Source organism: Sturnira hondurensis, unplaced genomic scaffold (genome assembly GCF_014824575.4).
Source record: "Sturnira hondurensis isolate 20B ecotype Veracruz unplaced genomic scaffold, ASM1482457v3 Scaffold0021354, whole genome shotgun sequence".
Classification (NCBI taxonomy): Eukaryota; Metazoa; Chordata; class Mammalia; order Chiroptera; family Phyllostomidae; genus Sturnira; species Sturnira hondurensis.
Genome location: NW_028093985.1, coordinates 32,641,462 through 32,665,899, shown reverse-complemented (window position 1 = coordinate 32,665,899; position 24,438 = coordinate 32,641,462). Strand labels below are relative to the sequence as shown.

Below are 24,438 nucleotides of genomic sequence, written 5' to 3'. Positions count from 1 at the left end.
ATGCTCAGAACACCTGTACAAGTTTGGTTTTATTATCCTACCATTAGAGATGAAGAAACAGAAGCTAAAAAGGTTAAGCAACTTCCCCAAGGCCACATAACTGCCAAGTACAAGGACCAGAGTTCAAATTCAAGTCTTCATGTTTCCAAGACTTCGCAGCCACTGTGTTGCCCTGACTGGAATGCACGCATGATAAAGAGGCTTAAGGCCTAGTACCTCTGCGTGCTTAAGGTACTAGGAATTCTCTCTTCCTGTGCAATTCCCATATTAATGTTTATTGAGAGGACTTCAATGGCATTTTATAATAGGCTTACTTCTCAGATTGATCTTGTGGCAAGAAAGTAGTTTATTTTGGCCCTTGTGTAGGAGCTCATGGGTCCTTGAACAATAATTTAATGAATGTCTGATACAGGCAGGTCATGTACCGGAACCTCCTCCGTTTTTCACATAGTCTCAGGAGCTCTAGAGAAAGGGAATTTACTGTCTGGATTATTAAATGGAAAAATATGAATTTTATTAAATTGTAACTGGGAAGTTCATGTAGCAGATGCACTGATTCAGGTGTTACCTGTGTGTGAGGAGAAAGAGCCAGGCAGACTTAGTTAAAGCAAACTTCTCTTTAAGGAGTCCAGCTAATGTGATTTGACATACTCCTGGCACCATCATTTCTTAGGTTCACCTTTCAAGTGAGGTCTGTTACAGGATCTCTAGAAAATAAAAACAGTTCTCCGTGAAGACACATTTATTGAGACTGAATCCACACAGTGCTACATGTGTTAACCCAGGCGTACTTCTATGAAGAAATCTCTTAAAATTGCACCACGAAGTTCACATACTTGCAGTTCCTTTTCCTAAAGAAAAATGTGAAAGCATTTAGTCTGGGCATAGAGCCTGCTTTCTGTCCTGCTCTGGCCCGTTTCATCAGGTTCTTTCTTTATCTGGCTGGTCTGCATGGGGGAGGTAGCTCCGTTATATCAAGGCCTTGGTTTGACTTAGAGAAAACTCTCAGCATCAATTTAAGGTGGACGTGAAGCAGTCTGTCACAGGGATTATAAAAACACACAGGAGTCAAAGAGATCCAGATTTTTCTGATGGTCCTGCCACTTATTAGTTGTCAATATTTAAAATTCTCTGAAAGTGCTGATCATTAATCTAAAGCACTGAAGCATTCAAAAAGTTTGCTCTCTCCAGGCATTCTAGTACTGTTTCACCAGTTTAGTTGCTAGCTTATTATAAAATGCCATTGATGCAGCAGCTCAGCTTAGTGTGTCTTTACTTTGAGTGGGTACCAGCTCTCTCTGTGCTCTGTGTCCTACTTCCTAGCACCTGTGAACACGCACTTTGCAAAACCAAAGGGACTTTGTAGGTGTGATTAAATTAAAGATTTTATAATGGTGGGATTATCCTGGATTGATCAGGTGTGTGTGTGTGGGGGGCTCAGCCTACATCTCCCCTGTGCCTCTCCCCACCCCACCGCTGCCAGTCTGCCACAGATGAGAGTAAGTCTACCAAGACACAATCTGCTTGGGGAGGAAAGGAGAAGGGCCAGGAGCCTGTTCCTCAATGGGCTTTTATTGGGTTCAATTTGCTCAGGAATACAGGTAAAGGTCATCAACCATTGTCAGGTAGTAAGGATCAAATAATAGATAACATTCAAAGAACTATGAGGGCTTATTCTGAGTCAGGGTCAGTTAGCTAAAGGGCTATAAAACTTTGGGAAATAAACTCATTCTATGCTTGGACCCATATCAGAAAATTGAGGGTATTCTTAGTAGAGCAGGTTTCACAGGATTTTATGCATTTTTTCTTAGGCCGGATGGCCCTAGGGAACCCACCCTTTCCAGCACAGGGCTGCACCACCCTCTGGCATTGTTTCAGGGTTAAGTCAGGCAAGGGAAGTGGGGGCCACTTTGTGACCATGCCTGTCTTAGGTTGTTTCTCCCTTGAGGTATCTTACCTGTTATTGGCTAATTAGTCATCCACCCTGGGCCAAGCAGGGTGAAGTAAAAGGAGCAGAGGCAGTGCCCCTGCCATGGAGATAAGCTTTGTCTCTTTAGTGGCTTATGGTCCCAAGGTCTCTCACTCAGCCTTAGTCTTGGGGGGTTATGGCTTCTGAAACCAGGCGAGGCAGTTCCCAACAATCTGGTAAGATCTGTGTAATTCCAAATGTTCTTATACATGAAAGAGAGAGGCAGGAGAGTAAAAAAGGGGATGGAACAATAAAAGCAGAGGTCAGAGCCATGCATTTACTGGAAGGGGGCCTTGATCCAAGGGATGTGGTAGCCTCTAGAAGCTGGAAAAGGTGAGGGATTGGGTTCTCTCTGGATCCTCTGGAAGAAACACAACCCTGCCTGAACTTCAGTTTTAGCCCAGGGCCTCAGTCAGTTCAGGCTGCTGTAACAACTTGCCATGGACTGGGTGACTTAAATAAGAAACACTTATTTCTTGTAGCCTGGAGGATGGAAATCTGAGGTCAGGTCATGGTTGGGTTCTGGTGTGAGTTCTCTTCCAGGTTGCAAACAACTGACTTGCTATATAACTTTACATGGTAAAAAGAGAGCTCTCTGGCCTTTTCTTATGGCTCTACACTCTGACCTCATTACCTCTTAAAGGTCCCAGTTCCAAATTCTATCATATCGGGATTAGGGTTTCAACATAGGAACTTTGTGGGGGACACAAATTGTTGCACCAAGTGAGACCATCTTGGACTTCTGTCCCTTGAACTTGTAAGATGATAAATTTCTGTTAACAGCAACAGAAATTTTTACAAGGGAGACCCCCAAAATGGAATTTATTTATAAAAAATGTGTATTTATTCTTACATGTTTAAACTTCAGTCACCTTCAAAGTACTCTCCATTTGGTGCAGTTTACGTATTGAAGCTTTTTTCCCATTGCTCAAAACAGTTTTTGAACTCATCACTTTTGAGGCCTTTGAGTACTTCTGCCATTTTTTTCTGTTTTACCTCTTCCATATCAACAGAATGTTACCCTTTGAAGACACAAAGACACTTGAGGCGAGATCAGGTGGATAGGGAGGGTGGGGCATGCCATTTTGGTCACTGAGTGCAGTGTAGGCAGGTGTGATCATAGATCACCCATCATGAAATGATGGCAGAGGGTATTCCCTCTCCTCCCCTCCCCTCCCTACCTGGCCAGGGCAAATTTATTCTTGATTATCTTACACTCTACCTGGGTATAGGCTCACACGTTTAATGTCTCTCCTGGCACTGTTTGTCTATGAAATAATTTCCTTTAAAAATATAAACGGTGTGTATGTTTATATCCCCCTCTCTGCCCCAAGTGCTCTGAATGTTTCTGAGCACGAATAATCCTCACCTACTGAGCACTAGCAGGCTGGCTCGGCCGTGAGTAATGGTGTTCTTTGCATCCTGATTTATTGTATTTTGTGACCTGAGCAAGATTTTACTTTCTGTAATTTCATGTTCTGGCAAGCAGCCATAACGGCTGATAAGATGTGTGTAAAATAATCATGTGAGTCCTCTTCCAAATTAAAAAAAGGAAGTTTGTCATGCTGGATTCAGGAAAATACAATGGGGCAGCTGATGGCGATTTGGAGAACTGTGTGAGGTCCCGAGGTGCCTTCTTTGAAGGGGACTGAGGCATCGTTGTCCTGAGTACAGTGTTTCTTGTATCTTGTGTCTTCTTCAATAAATGCCTTTATTTTTTACATTATGTGGCTGGTGACTTTCTGTATTTTAATTTTAGCTGGAAATGTAAGTTGCAAGATCATTAAATGAAAATCACCCATCCTCTGCTGCCCTACTGTCTAACATAACTGAATTCAAAATAACCCAATTATGGGCCCAGATACCATGTTTTTATCACCTTGTCTAATGCTTGCCAGAAATATATTTAAGGTAGGAAAAGACAATTTATGGTGCCTTCAGTAAAGGCAACTTTGCCAACACTGGTATTTTAAAGTGTTCCTATGTTTCTACTCTCTTGGACTTTTCACATTCTGGGGCAGTGTGACAGAGAGACCGAAATGGGTGAATGGTGCTTTTCTCTTTTAAATCAGGAAAGGTGGGATTGTGGAAGGGGGTGTATTGAAAAGGAGACCTTGCATCTTAATCTCAGGGCTATTCTTAGGGAGATAGCTTTAACACAGACTGTGCATGGAAGCTGAGGATCTGGGAATTAAGTTCCATAAAAGTGTTTGTTGCCTGTGTACCCATCAGGGAGTTCTTGTGTACAATATATATCACTGAGTTGTGTGCACATCCGTTTGAGTACCTTACAGAATGCCATCACCATTCTGCTTGCTCAAGTGAGGGTGTCAATTCCTAACTCAGTCATCTCTTTCCCCGCCATAGCTAACCAGTCACCAAGTCTATTCAGTTCTCCTTCTTAATAGCTAGAGTGATTATATAGCTCACCATCCAACACAGATTACTTCTGAGAGTGAAAAGAGCTACTGTTAATAACTGAGCTGGGACGCAGTTGTGAACGGGACACGTGGTCACTTACTAACCTCTGAGCTCTCTTTTCAGTGCCAGCTCGTGAGCTTGGATTTCTGTGATAGTTTTCTGATTGGTCTTCCTGTCTTTGCTCTCGTTCCCTCCAGTGTTTTCCCCACTGCATTTGTAGTTTCCCTTCAGAAAGGCAACTTGAATGATGTCTCCTCTGTGGTTTAAACCTTTTTTAATGGATCCCTAAGGGAAAATCTCAGCTCCTTAACATGGACTCCAAAGTCATTCATGACACATAGCCCTTGGTTGCTCCTGAGCTGCTTCTCCTGCAGGGGGACTCTTCAACCCTCGTCCCCCACTCATGCTCCCCTCAAACCACAATCCAGGTGGCTGGATGGCTGCACCTAACTGCCTGCACTCCTTACTTACAGCGCAGTGCCTCAGAGGGATGTATTTGCTGCTTCCTCCGCCTGGACACCCTTCTTGTTCTTTTCCCTTTCTCATTTTTACCTGGTGAAATCCCACTCTTCTTACCACGCACTTGAGGTATCTCTGATGCCTCTTTCCTGAGGCTTTCCCTCACCTCCCAGAAAGATTCTAAGCTACCTCCCATTACTTATTACAGACATCTGCATTGTATTGGCCTGTTAAGTAATATCCCCTCTGTCGTTGGAAACTCCTCGAGGGGAGAGATTGTGTACAGTCATTCACTCTATCACCACCTTCTGTCGCCGCCCACTAAGTGGTCTGTAACCTTAGTGAAGGAAAGAACTCTCACCTGGACAGTGTGTGCAAGGCCAGTGGAGGTGGGGCGCAGGAGAGCACTTCTCCCGCCTCTCCTGTCCGTGTCTGTCTGCTTCGTCCTTGCCCTGATGTTGGTTGAGTTTACTGCCTTGTTGCCTTTACGAAAGGCCTCTTCTGTTCGTGTAAACCAGATTTGACCTGATTTAAAAAAGAAAACGCTTTACTGAGATGTTAGAGGGTTAGGCTGGAAATGTGAGAGGTTGTCAGGAATTACAGAACTATATTCTCAGTGTGCTGAGCTGGTGTGGTGTGTGGTAGAAGAAAGTGTATGAGGATTTGATTTCAGGTAATGTCACTGGGAGCTTTGTGGTTGTGGATCTCATGATTTAAAAAAAACTTGCATATCATAAACTGTGTTTTTCGAAAACAGTAAGTTTTAAATTTTTTTTCTATAGTTGATGAACAGTTTCTATTAAGAAAGGAATAGATGAATAGAGGATGTTTTTCAGGAACATATTCTTTTTCAAGTGGATTTGATCTCTTCTGAGTACGGTTGCGTGATGCATCATGAGAATCCAGCAGCGGACTTGCTTGAAAGCCTCCTGCGGAGCGGTGGGAGGGGAGCCGCCGCCTACAGAGCCGCTGGCGTGTGCGGGCTTTCCGCACTGGGGCACCTGCGGAGTGGAGCACGCTTTGATTGTTCTTCAGTTTCTTTGTCCTGCGTGTTGATTTGACATGGATTCAAAATGCTTTTGAAGGACCTAGATTTCCTTAGAGTCAGCTCTGGGACTCGTCTTGAACTTAATTCTCTTATGGTTTTTATTCCTTCCTTTTCCCTCTTAGATGGTTGAGCACAGTACACATGAAGGTGACTTCCATGGGTCGTTTGTAATAAAATATTGATCCCATAGCTTTCATAAATTTGTTTTCTAGGTTTGGGGAGGTGAGGGACTGAATTCTATCTTGCATTAGAATGGTTCTTTTTTTGTTTATGGCATCCAGTGCCTTTTTTTTTAAAACCAATAATAGATTAAAAGGAGGAACAGTTGAAAATAAAGTTGGAAAGACTTTAAAACAAAACTACCAGAGTGGTAGAAACCTCACTACATATACACATACATACCCACATGTATCTGTATGTACGAGAGTGTGCAGGTGCGCTAAGTATTCTTCTTGTCAGTGAAACAGGTTTTTGTGACCAATTGCTGTGACCCACATCTTCTTAGTTGTGTGAGTGTGTGACAGGAGTATTGCTGGTTCCCGTCCTGTGAACATTTTATCAGGCTGTCCTTCTCCCCAGTTACGTCAGAACGAGCCCTAAAGAACGGCCTTTCAGACAGTGGATGCAATGGCCAGGACGGCAGTGGTTTTGAAGTTAATGATTCTAGACATTTTCTTGATTATCATAGGAAACTAGTCTTTTCTTTAATCTAGAGGTTTCCTACAAACCTCTGAGAGACTGACCTTTTAATTTAACCTTATTCTGAATCTTAAGAGGATTTTGTTCATGAACATAAGAAGAGATTTGATTGAGATATGCCACTAGCCTACTGATAGAATGTATAAAATGTATTGTTTACCATATTATTTTGTCTTGAATTTTATAAAATTTCAAGTATGTTGTCTACACTAAAAAGTAAGGTAACTACTTTGTCTATTTTTTTATTACCTGTTCCAGTAAGAGAGATGCTTCAGGAATTGTTCAGAGGTGGGCAGGTACATTTTGGGGCATAGAGGTGGGGGGAGTAGAAAGTGAAAGTTACCTCCTTTACCTTGTGGAGTATGTACTTTGAAAGTTGGTCTATGAATTAACAAAAGTAGGCCCTTTAAAAGCTGATGAAATCTGGGAACTTCATTTTTTTGTGCTACACATCCATCACTTTTTATAGGATAGTTTATAGAGGATATTTACTGAGGACATTTCTTGCTTAGAACCATTGAGCATTACATCCCTACTCAGCGCCCCTGTTGTGGGACAATGGGGAAGAATAAAGCCTCTGCTATTTCTCGTCGCCATTCAACCCTGCATCAAATATTTCCGGGGTGACCACTGTGTCTCAGGAACTAGGGTACAGTAGTCAGCAAGAGACAAAGCCCTGGGTCTCAGGAAATTTATGTTCCAGGGGAAAGACAGACTACATACGTGTTCCAATATCAGATAGTGATTAGTGCTTTGAAAGTAAGACGGTGTGCCAGAGAGACAAGGAGGCAGGCTACTTCCATTGAGTGGTGAGAAAACGCCTCTCTGATATTTAAAAAAGAGCCCTGGCTGTGCAGCTCAGTTGGTTACAGCATCATCCAGATACACCAAGCTTGTGCGTCCAGTCCCTGGTCAGGGCGCATACAGGAGTCAACCAATGAGTGCATGAGTAAGTGCAAGAACAAATCTATGTTTTTCTTTTTTTCCCTTCCTCGGTCTTTGAAATCGATAAATAAAATTTAAAAAAAAGAAAAGAAGAAAAAAGCTTTACTGAGATCTTAGAAAGTTAGTTTGGAAATGTGTAGGATTATAAGGAATTATGGAAATACAGTATTCCTAGTGTGCTGCCCACAACTGGGCACAGTGTAGATAGCCTTCTCTAACGAGCGGAAGTGTAGTGTGTGGGAGAAGAAAGTGTATGAAAATATGGTTCAGGTAATGTCACCAGAAGCTGTATGGTTGTGCATCCCATGATTTTAAAAAACTTGTTCATCATAAACTCTATTTTTAATAAAGCAGGAGGTTTTCCTATTTATAGTTAATGATCAGTTTCTATTAAAGTAACTTTCCTATGATATTTAATCTGAGACTTGAATGGCAAGAAGGGAGAGGTTGGGAGCAAGAAGTAATAGTGGTACTTAGGCAGGGGCAAATATCAGGTGTTATGCAACTGAAAGACCAATGAAATTAGATAGTAGGAAGAGAGAGGGTGATGCAATGGGAAGAGTAGGCAGAATCCACATTAGATAGGGCCTGGCAGCCTGAGGTAGGCTACATTTGTCTGCATCTGCCGGGAGTTTCAAGCTGAGAACCTACCTATACGGCCTGATTAAAAGGTAGCTTTTGGGAGCAGGCGCCAATTGTTCTGTTTTGGATAGATCAAGCTTAAGATGCCCAGTGGACATCCAAATAGAGATATGTTAGGTGAGTGGATTGGGCTTCTAAGAGGGTAGAGTCACATTTAGGAGTCTCTGGGTATTTAAAATCATGAGACTCCTGGATAAGGTCATTTAGTCAGAAGGACTAAAAGCAGGAGAGGAGAGGCAAGACCGCTGTGCATAGCTCTGCTGACTGTGACATTCGAATGCTCTAGAGCGGACCACACTGTGTGCTGAGCACGGGGTCCAGGTCTGTCTTCCTTTGGTTGGCTTGCCTCCTCGGTGCCAAATCACATGGTGAGCTAAGGCTACATTTATGTTCAATTACTAGAACAGAGTTTCAACAAACCCTAATTTAATCATCAGTGTATTTTAATTACTACAATTTCAGAGTATGTCAGATTGAGGATTCGATTTCAAGATGATGCCTCTCTTAGGTTGCAAATGTGTAGGTAGCATCTTCAGTTAGGCAAAATGTAGATGAAACTTAATAAAGAGGAACTAAAGTCTCTTGAGCAGTACAAAATGCATACCTTACAGTCCGCTCACAGGATTCAGCACTTTTCTTGTAGAATCTGTCATTCCTAAGATCCTGTTTGTTTTCATTTTAGGATTTCTTTCTAGAATAAGGACAGGATAACTGGCGTTAGACACATAGGATAGGATAACTGGTATAGCAACTTCCATTTAGAACGGGTGGGAAATGGGCCCTGGCTGGTCTGTCTGGCTCAGTTGGTTGGAACATGGGGTTTGGTCCTGGTCAGGGCACCCGCGTGGGTTGCAGGTTCGACCCCTAGTCCAGGTGCAGGCACATGTGACTTCCGTTCTGGATGCTGTGAGCCTGGTTTGGGCGCCAACTCCCNGATTTCTTTCTAGAATAAGGACAGGATAACTGGCGTTAGACACATAGGATAGGATAACTGGTATAGCAACTTCCATTTAGAACGGGTGGGAAATGGGCCCTGGCTGGTCTGTCTGGCTCAGTTGGTTGGAACATGGGGTTTGGTCCTGGTCAGGGCACCCGCGTGGGTTGCAGGTTGGACCTCTAGTCCAGGTGCAGGCACATGTGACTTCCGTTCTGGATGCTGTGATCCTGGTTTGGGCGCCAGCTCCCTGTCCAGATATGTATGGGAGGCAACCAGTCTCTGCTTCTCTCTCACCTGGAGTTTTTGCTCCCTTACTCTTTTCATAAAAACGATGAAAAGAAAAAGGTGTCCTTGGGTAAGGATTTAAAAAAAGAGAGAACAAGGGGAGAATGGGAGGCCATAGCAGTCACTGCTTCATAATAGGTCTGAACTCTAGCCAGGCGCATGTAGCCATTTATTTATTTTTTTAAATTAAAGCTTGGTTGGACTGCAGAGGAGTTGTCCACTGTGATGTGACATTCACACTCTGCATTCTGGACTTTTGTTTTTTCCCTCTGAGTTTTTCTTCCATTTCAGTAAAAAGCAGTATGTGTTTGCAGCTCAGTCATAGTCCCAGCCTGCTATTTGCCTGATGAAGATGGGGCTCCAAAGTCCTCTTGTCAGAGTGTAGTGTCTCTGTCCCTTCCAGCCCAAGCTGATATAAACCTTTTAAAAAACTTGGTGGATTTCTTATGAATCAACTTATAATCAGCTCTGTGTTAGACAAAGGCAGCACCCACAAATTGCTTTGAAATAAGCTCTTCTATTCTGTTGATGTATAAATGTCCCAAACTGAAAAGAATATAAGATCTTATTTGAGCCAAATTGATGACAGTTGCTGGGAAGAAAGACCTCAAAGGCTCCTGAGAACCAGTTTTACAGTCTTTTATGCATTTGAAATTAAGGCGGGAACTTAAGGAAGATTACATGGAGGTGGGAGAGAGTGAGGTACAGGATAATACTCCCCTGAGGGTGGTTACACTTCCCAGGCATCTGAAAAAAAGGATTATTCTGACATTTCAAAGAGGAGTGAGCCTAGTTGCTGTAGAACACTAGGCAGGGCTTCCTTAGGGCAAAGATTAAAACTTTTACTAAAGTTACAGGATCAAGGGTGGGAAGTGGGCGATGGTTGGGGTGGAGGAGACCTGGGAGGAAACTGGAGACAACTGTACTGGAACAACAATAAAAAAAGTTAAAAAAAAAACCTTATATATATGCCTGGGGCATGACTACTGCAGTGACCTGCAAAGTTAGTAATTTGTGATCAGATCACCCTGTGAAGTTCTTTTCTGTAGGACCCTCTTTTTTATCCACAATACTTCAGATTCCTTGTAGGGGTGTTGGAGAACAATGACCTTGGATTCTTAGAAGAAAGACTGTACTTTCGGGGATCACTTCTACAGTTCGTTACTAGAGAAGTTTCTCCGCATGTGTAGAGCACCCAAAACCACGAGGAGGAGGCACAGTGTTCTCTCCTGGGCATGAAACTGGCTTTTGGTGTTGCTTTTGCCACTGCCAATACCTATTGATGATCATTCTTCTCTTCCTTTCGAAAAGTACGAGGGTGAGAATACAGTCTGAGTGGTTCCTAAAAAACAAACAAACAAACAAACAAAAAACCCCACCTTTTCTTAGAAGACCTTTTGCTCATTTTGATGCAGGAAGATCTGATCAGATCACCGGGGCGGAGTTTGCCTAAGGTAACGAACGGTGAATAGCCTAGGACAGGATTGACTGAGACGCCGAATGAACACCTCCAGAGCGCTGTATGGAATCATGGGCCAGAAGCTTTAAAATAAAAAGAGGGCAGAGACTGGCTCCTGGGCTCTCTTCTTCCTGGAGGATGCCTGGATGATTGTGCTGCAGCTGTTTGTGTTTCCCAAAGGACGGTTTTTTGGATGGGAAGAAATTCTGGGTGCAGCTTAGGATTGGGCTACCCCGGCAGAGGGCGGGAGAGTTATTCTTTGGGTGCTCTAGAGGGAATAGGCTGTGAGGCAGAAGCCTGCCATTCTTCCAAAATTGTGTAGCTTTTGCATCCTAGTTGTTTTAGTTTGTAAACTAACCCTGTAGAAATAAGAATTTAAAACTAACAGCAGAATGATAGTAGAACTCAGGTGGTGAAGAGTTGAGCTTTGAGTGACTAAAGCTGTGACTAATTTATGTGGAAAGCTGTTATTGCAAAATTGTGTAGCCTGTGAATAAAGACTCCTTTCTTTGGTCATAAAACCTCTGTCTCCAGAATTTTGCTCAGAGGGTGTTGGTGGGCGACAGGATCCCACTGGCTGTTTGGTAACAATTTGAAAGGGTCTGTAGTGTCATGTTAGATCTCTTTTGAGGACTTAATAAAAAGTTTTACAATTGTATTCTATGCACCCTTCATTCAATCTTTGTCCAGAAGTCACTTCTTAATTTTTGCCTTCTGATATGGCTAGGGGCGAAACACTTCTATTTGAAACCCAGTAAGTCCTGGCCTTTTATATTTAACAGTTCTTTTTTTACTTTTTTTTAAAAAGCTTATATCTCTCCTCTTGCATTTTATATTGTAGGCAGCAAAGACGCCAGTCTGCACTTTCAACAGTCTGCCTGCAAATCTCCTTGTCTGGATCATCCATTTCATTAGGTACATCTTTTATTTTCCATGTTGCCAGAAGCAACAGCATTGCCTTCAGATAGTAAGGTCTTCTTTCTTCCTCCTTCCAACAGGTTTCTCTTTGCTTCCCTTCATGGGTGTCCAACCCGTGGCCCATGGGCCACATGTGATGTGGGCCAGGATGGCTATGAATGTGGCCCAACACAAAATCATAAATTAACTTAAAACCTTTTTTTTTGCTCATCGGTTTTGGTTAGTATTTATGTATTTAATGTGTGGCCCAAGACAACTCTTCTTTCAGTGGGGCTCAGAGACATCACAAGGTTGGACACCCCTGCTTGAGTTTAGGCCCTCCCCAGCAGCCTCCTTGAGGGCTCTGAGGTTTCTCCTAACATTCTTTTTGAGGTCCTTTCTGCTGTCTCATCCGCAAAACACACTGGAGAGTGAAGGGAGTGGGACCAGATTATGTAGGGCCTTATAGGACATCATTGAGACTTTGGGTTTTATTTAGTAAGGAGGGAAACCACTGGAGTATGTGGAATAGAAGAGTAAGTTGATTTGACCTGTGTTTTTAAAGAACTTCTCCAACTACCAAAGTAGACGCAGGGAGACCATTAAAAGAGTTGTTTAAGGAATCCATGTGAGTGCCCTGGCTGGGTAGCTAAGTTGGTTAGATCATTGCCGATACGCCAAGGTTGCAACACCATTTATTCTCCATGTTGGGGCACATATAAGGAGCAACCAATGAGTACATAGATACGTGGAACAACAAATCGATGTTTCTGACGCTCTCTCTCAAATCAATAAATAAAAATTAAAAAAACAAGGTGAGCAATGCTTCTAGACTTTTATAGCCTGGACTGCTACCTTTCAAGGCTTGAGAGAGAAAGCCATTAATTCAGTTCAGTTACTTTTTGTACTGTTAACACCTGGAGTTGGGGTGGATGTTCTCTGCTTGTCAGCATGTGACTGAACTCAGGTCTGGCTGGCTGCCTGCCAGAATGAAAGTCAAACTCATCATGCTTGTGGAAAGGAAAGTGGTTTATTCATGCACCAGTCACCTGAAAAGATGGGGGCTCCTGTCTCAAAGCCCATCTTCACATCTGCGTTCAGTCAGAGGTTTTCGTAAGGAGGGAGAGCAGAACGAGAGATTCATTCTGATAAGGACCTTGGAACTGGTCAAGCTGTGGTCTAGTGTGCGTCATCCTGGCTTCAGTCATTGTGGTTTTATGTCATCATGGATTTGCAGTGGAAGATCAGCCGATCTTCCAGAGCTGGGATGACTAAAGATCAGAGTGTATAGCTTTTGAAGTTAGTTCCTAGGATTCTTATAAAAACATGCTGTTTATTTACAAACTGTGTACTAGTCAGAGTCAGCATTTACAGAAACAATGTAGAGAGAATGGTGGGGTGTGTTACAATTTCCCACTGTTACAAGCAGGTGGCCTGGCGGTGGCTTGAAGTGGTCTTTTCTTGGCCCCCAGCCTTGTGGGGGCCAAGGGTATCAGTCCGAACTGCTAGAGATGCTTTCTAAAAAGTAAACAATACTCAGTTAAAAAAGAAGAAGAAGAAATCCAGGTGTATGATGGATGGCTTCTTAGAGCTGAAAGTGGTGAGAATGTGTCTGATTCTGTTTCTATTTCTAACATAGAGCCAACAGGATTTACAGGTGGATGGAAGAGATAGATAATGAAGAGGTTTTGACCACCTGGCACCAGTGCAAAAGTGTTATCTGTTTACTGACATGGGGAAGACTGCAGGAGAACAGGTTTTTCTAGGAGGGAGTAGAATCATTATTTCCTTTTTGAATGTATAAAGTTTGCAATTCTAATAGGCATTTAAATGGAGCTGTCAAGTAGGCATTTGGATTCAGGGGACAGTTCTGCTCTGGCTCTGCATTTGGGAGTTCTCTGTGTGTAAACTGCACTTAAAGCCAGGAGCCTTGGTGTTAGGTGTACGCCTGGGGGCAATCCAGCTTTTCCTGGGTAGGGAGATCCTGAGAAGCCAGCAGAGGAGATTGTAAAGGTGTGGCCACTGAGGTATAAGGAGAATCCAGGTGTCCTAGAAACCAGTCACAAGTGCATTGCTAGAAAGTGGGTGAAGACTCTGTATCTATCATTAGATGTAGCAACAGTGCAGGGGTCATTGCAGGGTATTGGAGTGGGTTGGTTCTAAAGTGGACTCAAGAGGAGAGAGGAGACAATGCATAACAGTGGTCCCCTGCACACTACCCCCATTTGTTTTACAGTGTAGAAGTGAAATAAGCAGAGGGAGGGCTTAAAGGTGATTTAAAAAATATGGGAGAAATAAAGCCTTGTATTCTCCTAGAAATGATGCTATGGAAAGAAAAACTCTGGTGCTGGAAGGAGGGCAGGAAATTGCTGGGACCATGTTGCAGAATAGATAAGGGACAGGCTTAAGGGGAACAATTCATCCACAGAAATAGAGCAAGAAGATAAGACACCAGCACAGATGCATCCAGGTTGGTAGATTTGGCAAGAAGGCATGCACGTTCTCTTCTGATGGCTTTGGTTTTCTCAGATTATCGAGATCATGAGCTGAGAGTGAGAAAGGAGGAAGGAGTTACGTAGACAAGTGAAAGAATAAAGCGTGGTAGGGTTCTGGATTCCCTCTGGTTATTGATAATGAACTTAAACTGAGCCTGTCTATGGTTGTGCAAGTTGAGTTTCCAGTTATGTTCAGCCTGGCATGGAGAAGGCAGAGAGGTGGTCTTTTTAGTGACAGTATAGAGGGAGATTGTGCAAGGTAATTGAGGGTGACTAATAGTGAATGACTATAATGAATAGAGAAAGAAGTGAGAACTGGGGGGAAGTGCAAGGAGGAGGAACCATGAAAAGGTAGTAGGATTGTGGAATTGCATGTCCTAATGTTACAGAATGAACCCGTTGGGGAGTCCAGATACTATTAATGAAACAGCCTCCTTCCCTGGGGTCTTTCTGTATTATATTTCTTCTTGCCCACTGCCAGGTGTTAGGAATTGTGGCTCTCAATGCCAGTTTGGTGAAAAGGAAAGGAACTATTTATTCAAAAGTTATACAGATGTAAATTAATGGCAGAATGTTGCCTTACAACACCCACAAACACACATAATCCTGCCTCCCCTTGCTAAACCAGGCCAGTCAGGAAAAGAAATATGTCAGGAAAAGAAATAAATGTCATAGCTCAGCTAGGCTCCTGGTTCCTCCCAGTAATCCTTGCTCAGCTGGGCAGGTCTCCCCTAGTCCCCAGCACCATCAGCTGTGTTGCCATGATCTCCAGTTTCTAATCCAAAGCCATGTGGCACCTCTCCATGTCCTGGCAGCAGGAGTCCTTTCACACCTTTTCTTCCTGCATGGTCTCTCATTGTCCCCACATTGTCTCCCTTCCCACACTGTTCCACCCACACTGCACCCCCTCCCCCCATCTCCACGTTGTCTTGTGGTGCTGGTGGCCTGTCTGTTTAAATCCCAGCCTGGAACCTCCTCCATAACCCCATTTCCACTCCTCCCACAATCCACTACATCTCCCAGGACTCCCATATTCCCTGCCTTTCTTGGCTGCCATAGTAAATCTGGGCAGGCATGGCCCCGTGGAGTGGAGCGAACCATCTCCAAGCTCTTGCACAGGTGCTGTAACCAGGGGGAGCTGCCTCCCCACTACATCACTGGTTGAAGCCACGCCCATCTCCCTAGCTAGCCTGCTGTTGATATGCAAAATAGCCATTTTTGCTTATGGGAGTGAGGCTAGCCTGCTGTTCCTGATATGCAAAGTAACTCTCGGTGGCCCTGTTCCATGTGTCCTGCCCCACAGCCAGACGTGTGTGGAGAGGCTCTCTCAGCCCACACCCTGTTACACTAATGGAATCAGAATATGAGGGTGTAGTGAGCTGAGAAGAGAAGAGCTGGTAGTTGGGTGTAAAAATCTTGAAATTGAGGTTATACATTCCTATTCAGATAGGACCGTAGAATAGCAATCTTCAACCGGTGTGCCACAAGAATTTTTAAAATGTGCAATACCTGACTATTTAGTTAGGGGCACTGACCTCTTTTTCCTTAGACTGTCAAATAAAAAACAGTCAACACAACAGTAGCTGTCCAGTGTGAATGAATCAAAACTATACCTATTTTTTGTCAGATCGGCAAAAAATATGTATTTTGGTGTGACACAGAATTCTAGTAATCAGTTTATGCTATCTGTGCCATGAGATGAAAAAGTTGAAAACTGCCGCTCTGCAGAGTGGCTTGGCCTGAGATTTACGTGCAAGGGGGTTCTCTTCCCTGGATCTTTGGGTCTGCACTTTTGAGCAAGTTCTTTAAATACTGCACATTTCAGTCTCCTCATTTGTAAGATGGTTATTATAGTAGTTCCTACTTCATCTCCTTATTAAGATAATTAAATGAGTAAATACATGTAAAGCCATGAGTAGTACCTGACACATAGTAAGCTTTTAATAAATGTTAGCTATAATTATAATTATTGTTATTATTATTATTATTATTATCTCTATAGCTCTTCTAAGTGGTGCCAGGGTCCATGGGTGAGGACTGGGCTAGTGACACTTCATGAGGAGCCAGATGGCCCTACAGTCACTGGTGACAATTCCTCCCATTCACTGTGGATCGTCCAACAAGAGGCTCTTGTGTTTGTCCCTGCTGTGTGTTGGCTCTGTGATGGTGACTTGACTTGAGGTCTTAAAGCTTCTGTGATTCATACCAAGTAGCAAACTAAGACCATGTCCTCTTAATGTTGCTTAAAAAGCCTGAGGTCTGTCTACAGGGGCGTTGGGAAAAGCCACAACAGCAATCTCCTCAGTCCTGAATTTCTTGCAACTTATGTGGCACGTTACGTTGAGTCCTAGAACTCCCTGGGAGTGAACAGTGATACCATTTTTGGAGCTCTTGGTGGCTTCATTGTCCCTTATAGACGGTCAACTCTCTTTACACGGCCTTAGATCAGGAGGTGGTTTTGTTACATTGACAAAAGCTATGTGTGTATATAAAGCCTTTATTTATTTATTTATTTATTTGAAGATTTATTTATTTATTTATCTTTAGAGGGGAAGGAGAGAGGGAGAGAAACATCAATGTATGGTTGCCTTTTGTGCACCCCCTGCTGGTAGTTGGCCTGCAAGGAACCGGTTTGCAACCCAGGNCATTCCATTGATTTGAGTCCCAGTTTCCTTTCCATCGCTATTGGTTTCCTGGACATCTCCCTTCATTTCAATTAGTTTAGCCTTCATATGTTCCTCTAATTTGTGACTATAATCTACCAGTTCTGTGAGCATCCTGATAAATAGCGTCTTGAATTGTGCTTCTGAGAGGCTGGCAATCTGTTGGTCGCTTAGAATTATTGGCTCTGGGACTTTAAGTTCTTCTTGCGCCATCTTTTGGGCTGTTCGTGCCTGTTCCGTAGCAGGATCAGAGCCCTAAAGTGTTCACTAGAGCAGGGCAACTAAGTCGCTGGGTTGTGACGTCGTATGTGGGGGTGGGGTCAAAGAGGGACAATGGCTTTCCTCTGCTGCCTGCTGCCGAGGCCCCCACTGGCACCGCAGCCACCACCGTCACCAGGCCCACTCGTTTCCTTCCACTGCACTCGGGTGTGCCACCGCTGTCAGCCCTCCACCACAGGGTTCGCCCCCTGGGGCCTGCGTGGTCCGTCTCACTGTGTGCGAATGTGCGACTGCGGTCAGTCTGCCCCGCACCCCGACTGGTTCCTGGCTGCTTGGGCGCCTAGGTCGGGAGATCTGTCCTGCCCGACCCAGCTCCGCTACTGGCTCCGCCTCTCTTACCGTCCCTGTTGAATGGTTCGTAGTTGTTGGACTTCCGTATAATTCCGTTTTTTTGGTCTTTGGGTGTGTCCTAGTTCTCCAAAACTTTTGTTGTATTCAAACTTGGTTGTGGGAGAAGGCACAGTGTTTCCACCTATGCCTCCATCTTGGTGGAAGTCCTATTTATTTATCTTTAGAGGGGAAGGGAAGGAGAGAAGGAGAGAAATATCAATGTATGGTTGCCTCTCATGAGTCCCCTGCTGGGAACTGGCCTGCAACCCAGGCATGTGCCCTGACTGGGAATCGAACTGCGATCGTGTGGTTCGCAGGCCCGTGTTCAATCCACTGAGCTACACCAGCCAGGGCAAAGCCTTTTTTTAATTGATAGGAAACATTATTAAATATCATTGTAATGTTCTTAAATTCTCCAAAGGAGAAATAGCATTAAACCCCGAGTGAAATAAGATGGAGCCAACGTTTATTATTTCATGGTGTCCTTGTTTTATGTAAAACATTTTAGGGCTTATACTACTATTAGAACTTTAGGAGATTCCAGAACAATAGTTGTCAAATGAAATGTCGGGCCCTGAATTTTGAAGGTTAGGATATTGATTTCCTGGACAGTGTCAGACTTTTAAAATCTAAATCTGAGATTGTTACTCAACATATTGATGAAATCGAGGCGTTATCAGCCAAGGTGAATGAAAGACACTCAGGGTGTTTAACTAAGGCTGTCAGAGAATTAGAAGGAACTTGTGCATGTCTGTCATTCTCCCTGGTACATAAATGGGAGACAGGACTGAAGAGGTAAGACCACCTAACTGCTGGCCTCTTGCAACCTGGGCAGAGCCAGGAGGGCTCCGGCCTTGGCTCTCTAGTGACTGGCACTGGGGTTCCAGTCTGTTCATGTTCTCCTTTGTTAGGGAGTCCACTGCAGAAATCAGGATGAGAGAGCAGGGTGTCCTTCTGTTATTTGTTATGTTATCTTCCTACCAAATAGGATCCAATTTAGTTGGATATAAATTTGAAATTGGTGAGAGAAGAAGGAAGGGAGGGGAGGGGAAGATTGAGGGACTGAAAGATTTTTCTAGAGAATGAACAGCTGGAGTGTTGAGAGAGAATGGGAGTGAGAGGGCTGTCTCTCCTGATGGCTGGGCGGGCAAGACCATGTTACAGAACAGAAAAGAGTTTGTCCACCTGGAGCTAGCAGAGCCGAACACCGAGAACTGCTGTGGAGAAAGTAGCTACTTTACCGATGAATGACATGGCACCATCCAGGAGAGTGGGAAGCTAAGGCTCAGAAGCCTGAATTTCCCGATCCAGGTTTCTGGGAGGGTTTTTAAGGGGTTAGGGGGAGCAGGTATGTGGAAGTGCTGGTGAGGCAAGTTTTAATTGGAGGACTTTGGAACCTGTCATTCACAGTAAGGGGTGTCAGCACAGGATCTTCCTGGACCAGGATCCTCTGCTTCTGCAAGGGTTCCGGTGTTCAGGTTCGGGTTCTGTCCTGGTTCTTTGGTTTTGTAGGGCAGGCAGGGCACAAGACTTTGGTTCCAGATGCAGTTGGATGTCAAAGTTTTTTCCTCTGGGCTTGCTTTAGCTGTATTACTTGTGGTTTTGTTCCATGTCTACAAAAAGCAACTCAGTATCTTGTGAAGAGGATAGAACAGTTTTGAATTGGTTCTGAGGTTACAGTAGGTTCACACCAAAGGGCAGTTCAGAAAAGCCATTCATNAAGCTAAGGCTCAGAAGCCTGAATTTCCCGATCCAGGTTTCTGGGAGGGTTTTTAAGGGGTTAGGGGGAGCAGGTATGTGGAAGTGCTGGTGAGGCAAGTTTTAATTGGAGGACTTTGGAACCTGTCATTCACAGTAAGGGGTGTCAGCACAGGATCTTCCTGGACCAGGATCCTCTGCTTCTGCAAGGGTTCCGGTGTTCAGGTTCGGGTTCTGTCCTGGTTCTTTGGTTTTGTAGGGCAGGCAGGGCACAAGACTTTGGTTCCAGATGCAGTTGGATGTCAAAGTTCTTTCCTCTGGGCTTGCTTTAGCTGTATTACTTGTGGTTTTGTTCCATGTCTCCAAAAAGCAACTCAGTATCTTGTGAAGAGGATAGAACGGTTTTGAATTGGTTCTGAGGTTACAGTAGGTTCACACCGAAGGGCAGTTCAGAAAAGCCATTCATTAGCCTCGTGCATAGTACACTGTGCTCAGCTCTCTGCTCCTCCTTTCCCCTGCCTGGGACAGACAGAGGGACTGAAGGGACCGCTTCTCTTTCTGGAAGTCCTGCATGAGCACTGTTTTCTTAGCTGAGTATTTGTTTAGTTACTGGGCAGAACTGATTTCAATATAGCACTCAATTATGAAGGACCTGGAGTATTACATTCTGTGTTGTCACTTAGAAGTGAACCCAGTTGAGCTGGTAGACATATTTTTATAAAAATGTAAGTCTCTACTCTCCATTTCTGTATTTTGGGAAAGGTTTTTTTTTTTTAATTTGTAAACACGTTGTTCAAAGGTTTTCTTTTCAGTGACGCCTTCCTACACTCACCCTGCAGAAGTAAGTTTCTTTTTACATAATTTTATTATCTCATAAGTACTCATGTTATACATATTATTGTCTCACCATCGTATTGTTTGTAATTCTGGGTCTGTGTGTCACTTGCTAGGTTTGACTGCCTCAAGGTTAGGGGTGGGTCTCAGTCTGCCCAGGACAAGGTCTGATGTAACATGTGGAGGACATGTATAGTGGGGGTTGTGTAAATGTTAAATGAGTGAATGAATGAATGATACCCGGTTTTACAGCCTGCACCCATTCTGGCTGTTGGTGGCTATTCTGAATGTTGTCCTTCAAACTGGGATACTGTGTTTATTGGCAGATTCTTGTGGCCTTTTTCTCATCAGTTATGGGTAACTGCCTGATGTGTTCCGTGGTGGTCAGAGGTGCCCTGTTTGATTGCTTGTTGATAATGAACAGTGACAAGTGCCCTCGAGTATGACTGCTTTGTTTCAAGGTCGTTTCTTTCCCTCGGTTGAACTGAAGTGGGTTTTACATTTTAAGACGCTAGCTTATGAAACCTGGTGGCTCATGTTCTGGCGCATTTATCATTGTCTGACCTCTGTAACCCTTGGTTTCCCTTTGGATCAAATGAGATTTGTGCCTGACGAGCACTGGATTGATGCTGAGCATAGCTAATGTGCAGTGGGCTAATCGAATAGCGTTTGACTGAGTTTTGACTTTTCTTTCTTTTTTTTCCTTCACAATTGTAATTTCTAACTCATCTCAGAACCTTCATTATACTTTTCACCTCACAAATCAGATTGCTCTCAAAAAGAGAGATTCATTTTTAAAGTGTATAGATTATCAGTAATGTGGAAAATTTTAGTAGGTTAACCATTCTTTCCTGTTAATTAGTTAAAAGTTCCCTTTCTATTTTCTGTACCTGGCTTTTTAACGATGGAAAAGCATTTTAGAGGCATAAACAATTGGTTTTAGGAATCTGTAAGGTTTGTGTTCTTGGGACGACGATGTTAGGAGGAGAGATTAAGAAGCTTCCATCCATTTTCTGTTTCTCGCTAGTTTCAAGGTGAGATGGGACGGAGCGGTAAGACCTGGCCCCTTCTCTGTCTTGCTGCAGGCCCGCACCGAGTCCTCCTGTGTAAATGTGGCCGAGGCCTGCAGTCCTGCAGTCCTGCAGTCCTGCATTCCCTGGTGCAGCGGGGGAACTAGCAGAGACCCTAAGGGCTCACCTGCAAGTCCCTTCGTTACAGTGCTCTAATGGGCAGGGTCTCCTCACCAGATAACGCTCCAGGATGCCAGCTGGCCAACATCTTGGTTTGGGTGTTGTGAACGAAACTAACCTCTGGCAGGGTTTGGCTGTTATGGGGGTAAAAGACAGACAGCTGTACTTGAACAACATTTAAATAAAAAGAGAAAACACTAACCCATCTCAGAACTCGGAGACCGTAAATGGGTATTGNCTGCATTCCCTGGTGCAGCGGGGGAACTAGCAGAGACCCTAAGGGCTCACCTGCAAGTCCCTTCGTTACAGTGCTCTAATGGGCAGGGTCTCCTCACCAGATAACGCTCCAGGATGCCAGCTGGCCAACATCTTGGTTTGGGTGTTGTGAACGAAACTAACCTCTGGCAGGGTTTGGCTGGGATGGGGGTAAAAGACAGACAACTGTACTTGAACAACATTTAAATAAAAAGAGAAAACACTAACCTATCTCAGAACTCGGAGACCGTAAATGGGTATTGTCTAAGCCTCTAACTTGTGGTGCTTTGCCCTGGCAGCGATGGAAGTCTAATGCAAGGTGTTTGGTTTTTTCAACCACAGACATCTGTTCCTCACAGTTCTGAAGGCAAGTGTTTCAAAATGGCTAGTGGTATGTGTTTTTTTTGGTTTTATCCTCTCTGAAAAAATTCAGGGACAGTCAAACCTATATATTTAATATCCACCTAGTGTTTCCATTCCATGAGAAGCATCCATAGCTTTATGTCCTTAGAGGAAAGGGCTGTTCTGTGTCCAGCACGCACTTACCACCTGGACCGATTTCACTCTACTCATACGGGTCCGTGTTTCCACGTGAACGGAGACTTTCCCACAGAGCCACATCTTCAGTCACTGTGGGCCCCAAAACAGTTCACTGATGAGAGCCTCTACTTCAAACATCTTCTTTTTTTTTTTAATTTTAAAAGGGATACTCTGGCTGGTGTGGCTCAGTGGAAGGAGTGCCAGCCTAGAAACCGAAGGGTTGCTGGTTTGATGCCCAGTCAGGGCACATGCCTGGGTTGTGGGCCAGGTTCCCAGTGGGAGGTACACGAGGGGCAACCACACATCGATGTTTCTCTCCCCCTCTCCCATCCCTCCCTTCTCTCTAAAAATAAATTTTAAACATCTTTTGAAAAGGGGAGGGAGTGATTCTAGACCCTCAGCAATTGAGAAATGATGAGGAGCAGAATAATAAACATTGTGTTGTGAGTTGCTACATATATATGTTACTTTTTTAAAAGTTGAAAAACTGAAACAGCTCTGTGAGTGGTAAATAATGATTATATATGTATATGAATAGAGTTTAGTCCTGTACTAAAATCTTGCAATGAAATGATTTTGACACACATTTAGCATGAGTAATTGTTATATTAGCTAATTAGGAATAAAAGGTAGGAGGATCGCAAAAATATTGCAGTTTCTATTTATAATTACTGCTGTTGTTACACATAGCATGGCAAGCATTTGTGTTCCCAAGGAAGGGGGAACCAGGCAGGAAGGTTCTCTTGGACTTCTGTGTCGACCTGCGACTCTTGGCGCAGGAGCACCAGAGCAGTGTGGACGTCTTCACGGGGGTGAGCATGCGTGCTGGGAAGGGAGTGGCTCCAGGTGGGCCAGCTCCCACCTCCCTGCTGTGGGAATTGCCCCCTTTTCATTCAGAAACTGGTTGGCTGGGCCCTTGGGATCTCCTGTGTTTGGCAAGGACAGCCGAGGAGTGACCTTGCTCTGCCCTCCCATACCCGCCAGGGAGCCGGAATCCCTTCTCGTGTGCCCTTCCAGGAGAACCCAGATGCCGCTCTCTACTTCTGCCCTGCTTGTCTCTTTTTCGTCCAGTGATTTTATTTCACACGGGTGAGATTTAAAGGAAAGTCTCTCCCCAGGGCCAGAAGTTCTCCCGTCACTGTCTAAGGTTCTGCTCACTAAAGATGAATTTGAATTCATAAACAAGTACCATAGGCTGGTTAAAGGCACTTATTAAGAGTGACCCTCACACTTTAATAATAGTCGTCGCTATGACTTAGTCATGCGTTGCATACTGAGTGTGAACCAGGACCTATTCTGAAGATTTTACATGAGTTAATGTATTTCATCCTCACAGCAGCCTGTGAGGAAGGTTCAGAGATGGTCCAGGACCTTGTTCTCAGGTGATGATGACCGAGGGCAGAGCCGGGCCAGCATCCAGCTGGATGGCTCTGGGACTCGCCAGTGGCCACGGTGCCGAGCTGCCTCTGCTGGACACTTAGGCAGGATTTGATTGGATTTGGTTGCTTTCTTCCTTCCATCCAGCAGCTACCCCTGTAAGGGACAGGACTGGAAGTAGGGAGGGGGAGGCCGTGGTACGGGGAGATGTGACTGTGGAGGCTTGTGACGGGGACTTTGGAAAGAGACTTGGGAGGCATTCTCCATGGCCACTGTTTTGCCACCAAAAGCAGTGAGGCGCATCCACTAGCGTCCTGATATTACTGATCTACATATGATTAGGATGCAAATTCAACTAAGAACCCGGCGAGTACTGCTTCGCTTCTCTTCTCTGCTGCTCTCTGAACATGGACTTCGTTTTTCTTTTACTTTGACGTTTTAGCCACAGGAAGCCCTTATGTATGTTTGTGTGTGTATATATGATACATTAAATACTTTACTCATTATTTAAATGTCATTTAAAATAACACTTTTCAAATGTACTTGAAGTAAAGGTCAATGAAAAGCAACTAATTCTTATAATTACCCTTTTGTTCCTCACACAGTATTGGCTGGATCCTGCAAAAACCCTTGCTGAGCACAAAGAACTGATCAACAGTAGGTATTTAATTTTAGCTTTGTTAAGAGATGCCTTGAAAACGCTATAATGTCCATGGCCAGTTGGGTACAGAATTAGGCCTCAGGGGAGGGTACTAGTACTCAAGCGCCTGAACCTGGAAGTGGGTGTGTGTGCCTCTCGAGGTCTCTGCAAGCTCTGATGACGTTGGAGTCCATAAAGACTGAGTGAGTCTTACTATTGAATTTTGCTTGTTGTTCCCCCACTCTTGACTTTAGTTTGTGACTTTTCCAGTTGCTTGTCATTAAATATTCACCTCAAAACAGAAAAGGCGGAGAGGCGCTGATGTGGAAAAGGTAGTTGTCATCCAACCTTTTAAATCTTCTGCGTTTCTTGGGCT

At 44.1% G+C, this 24,438-nt stretch overlaps 1 protein-coding gene and 1 non-coding gene across 5 annotated transcripts in view; both read left to right on the top strand.

The window, feature by feature from the left end:
• The window catches only part of EPB41L4A (erythrocyte membrane protein band 4.1 like 4A), a 246,527-nt gene that overhangs the window by 104,153 nt on the left and 117,936 nt on the right, over positions 1 to 24,438 (top strand). For all 4 annotated transcript variants that reach the window (XM_037032184.1, XM_037032183.1, XM_037032185.1 and 1 more), the window contains exon 3: positions 24,028 to 24,079. In XM_037032184.1, coding sequence (XP_036888079.1) covers positions 24,028 to 24,079 — 52 coding nt within the window. The remainder of the gene's footprint in view (positions 1 to 24,027; positions 24,080 to 24,438) is intronic.
• Positions 10,532 to 10,745, top strand: LOC118977534 (small nucleolar RNA U3). Its single transcript, XR_005064546.1, has one exon. It is a non-coding gene; the product is annotated as a small nucleolar RNA U3 (small nucleolar RNA).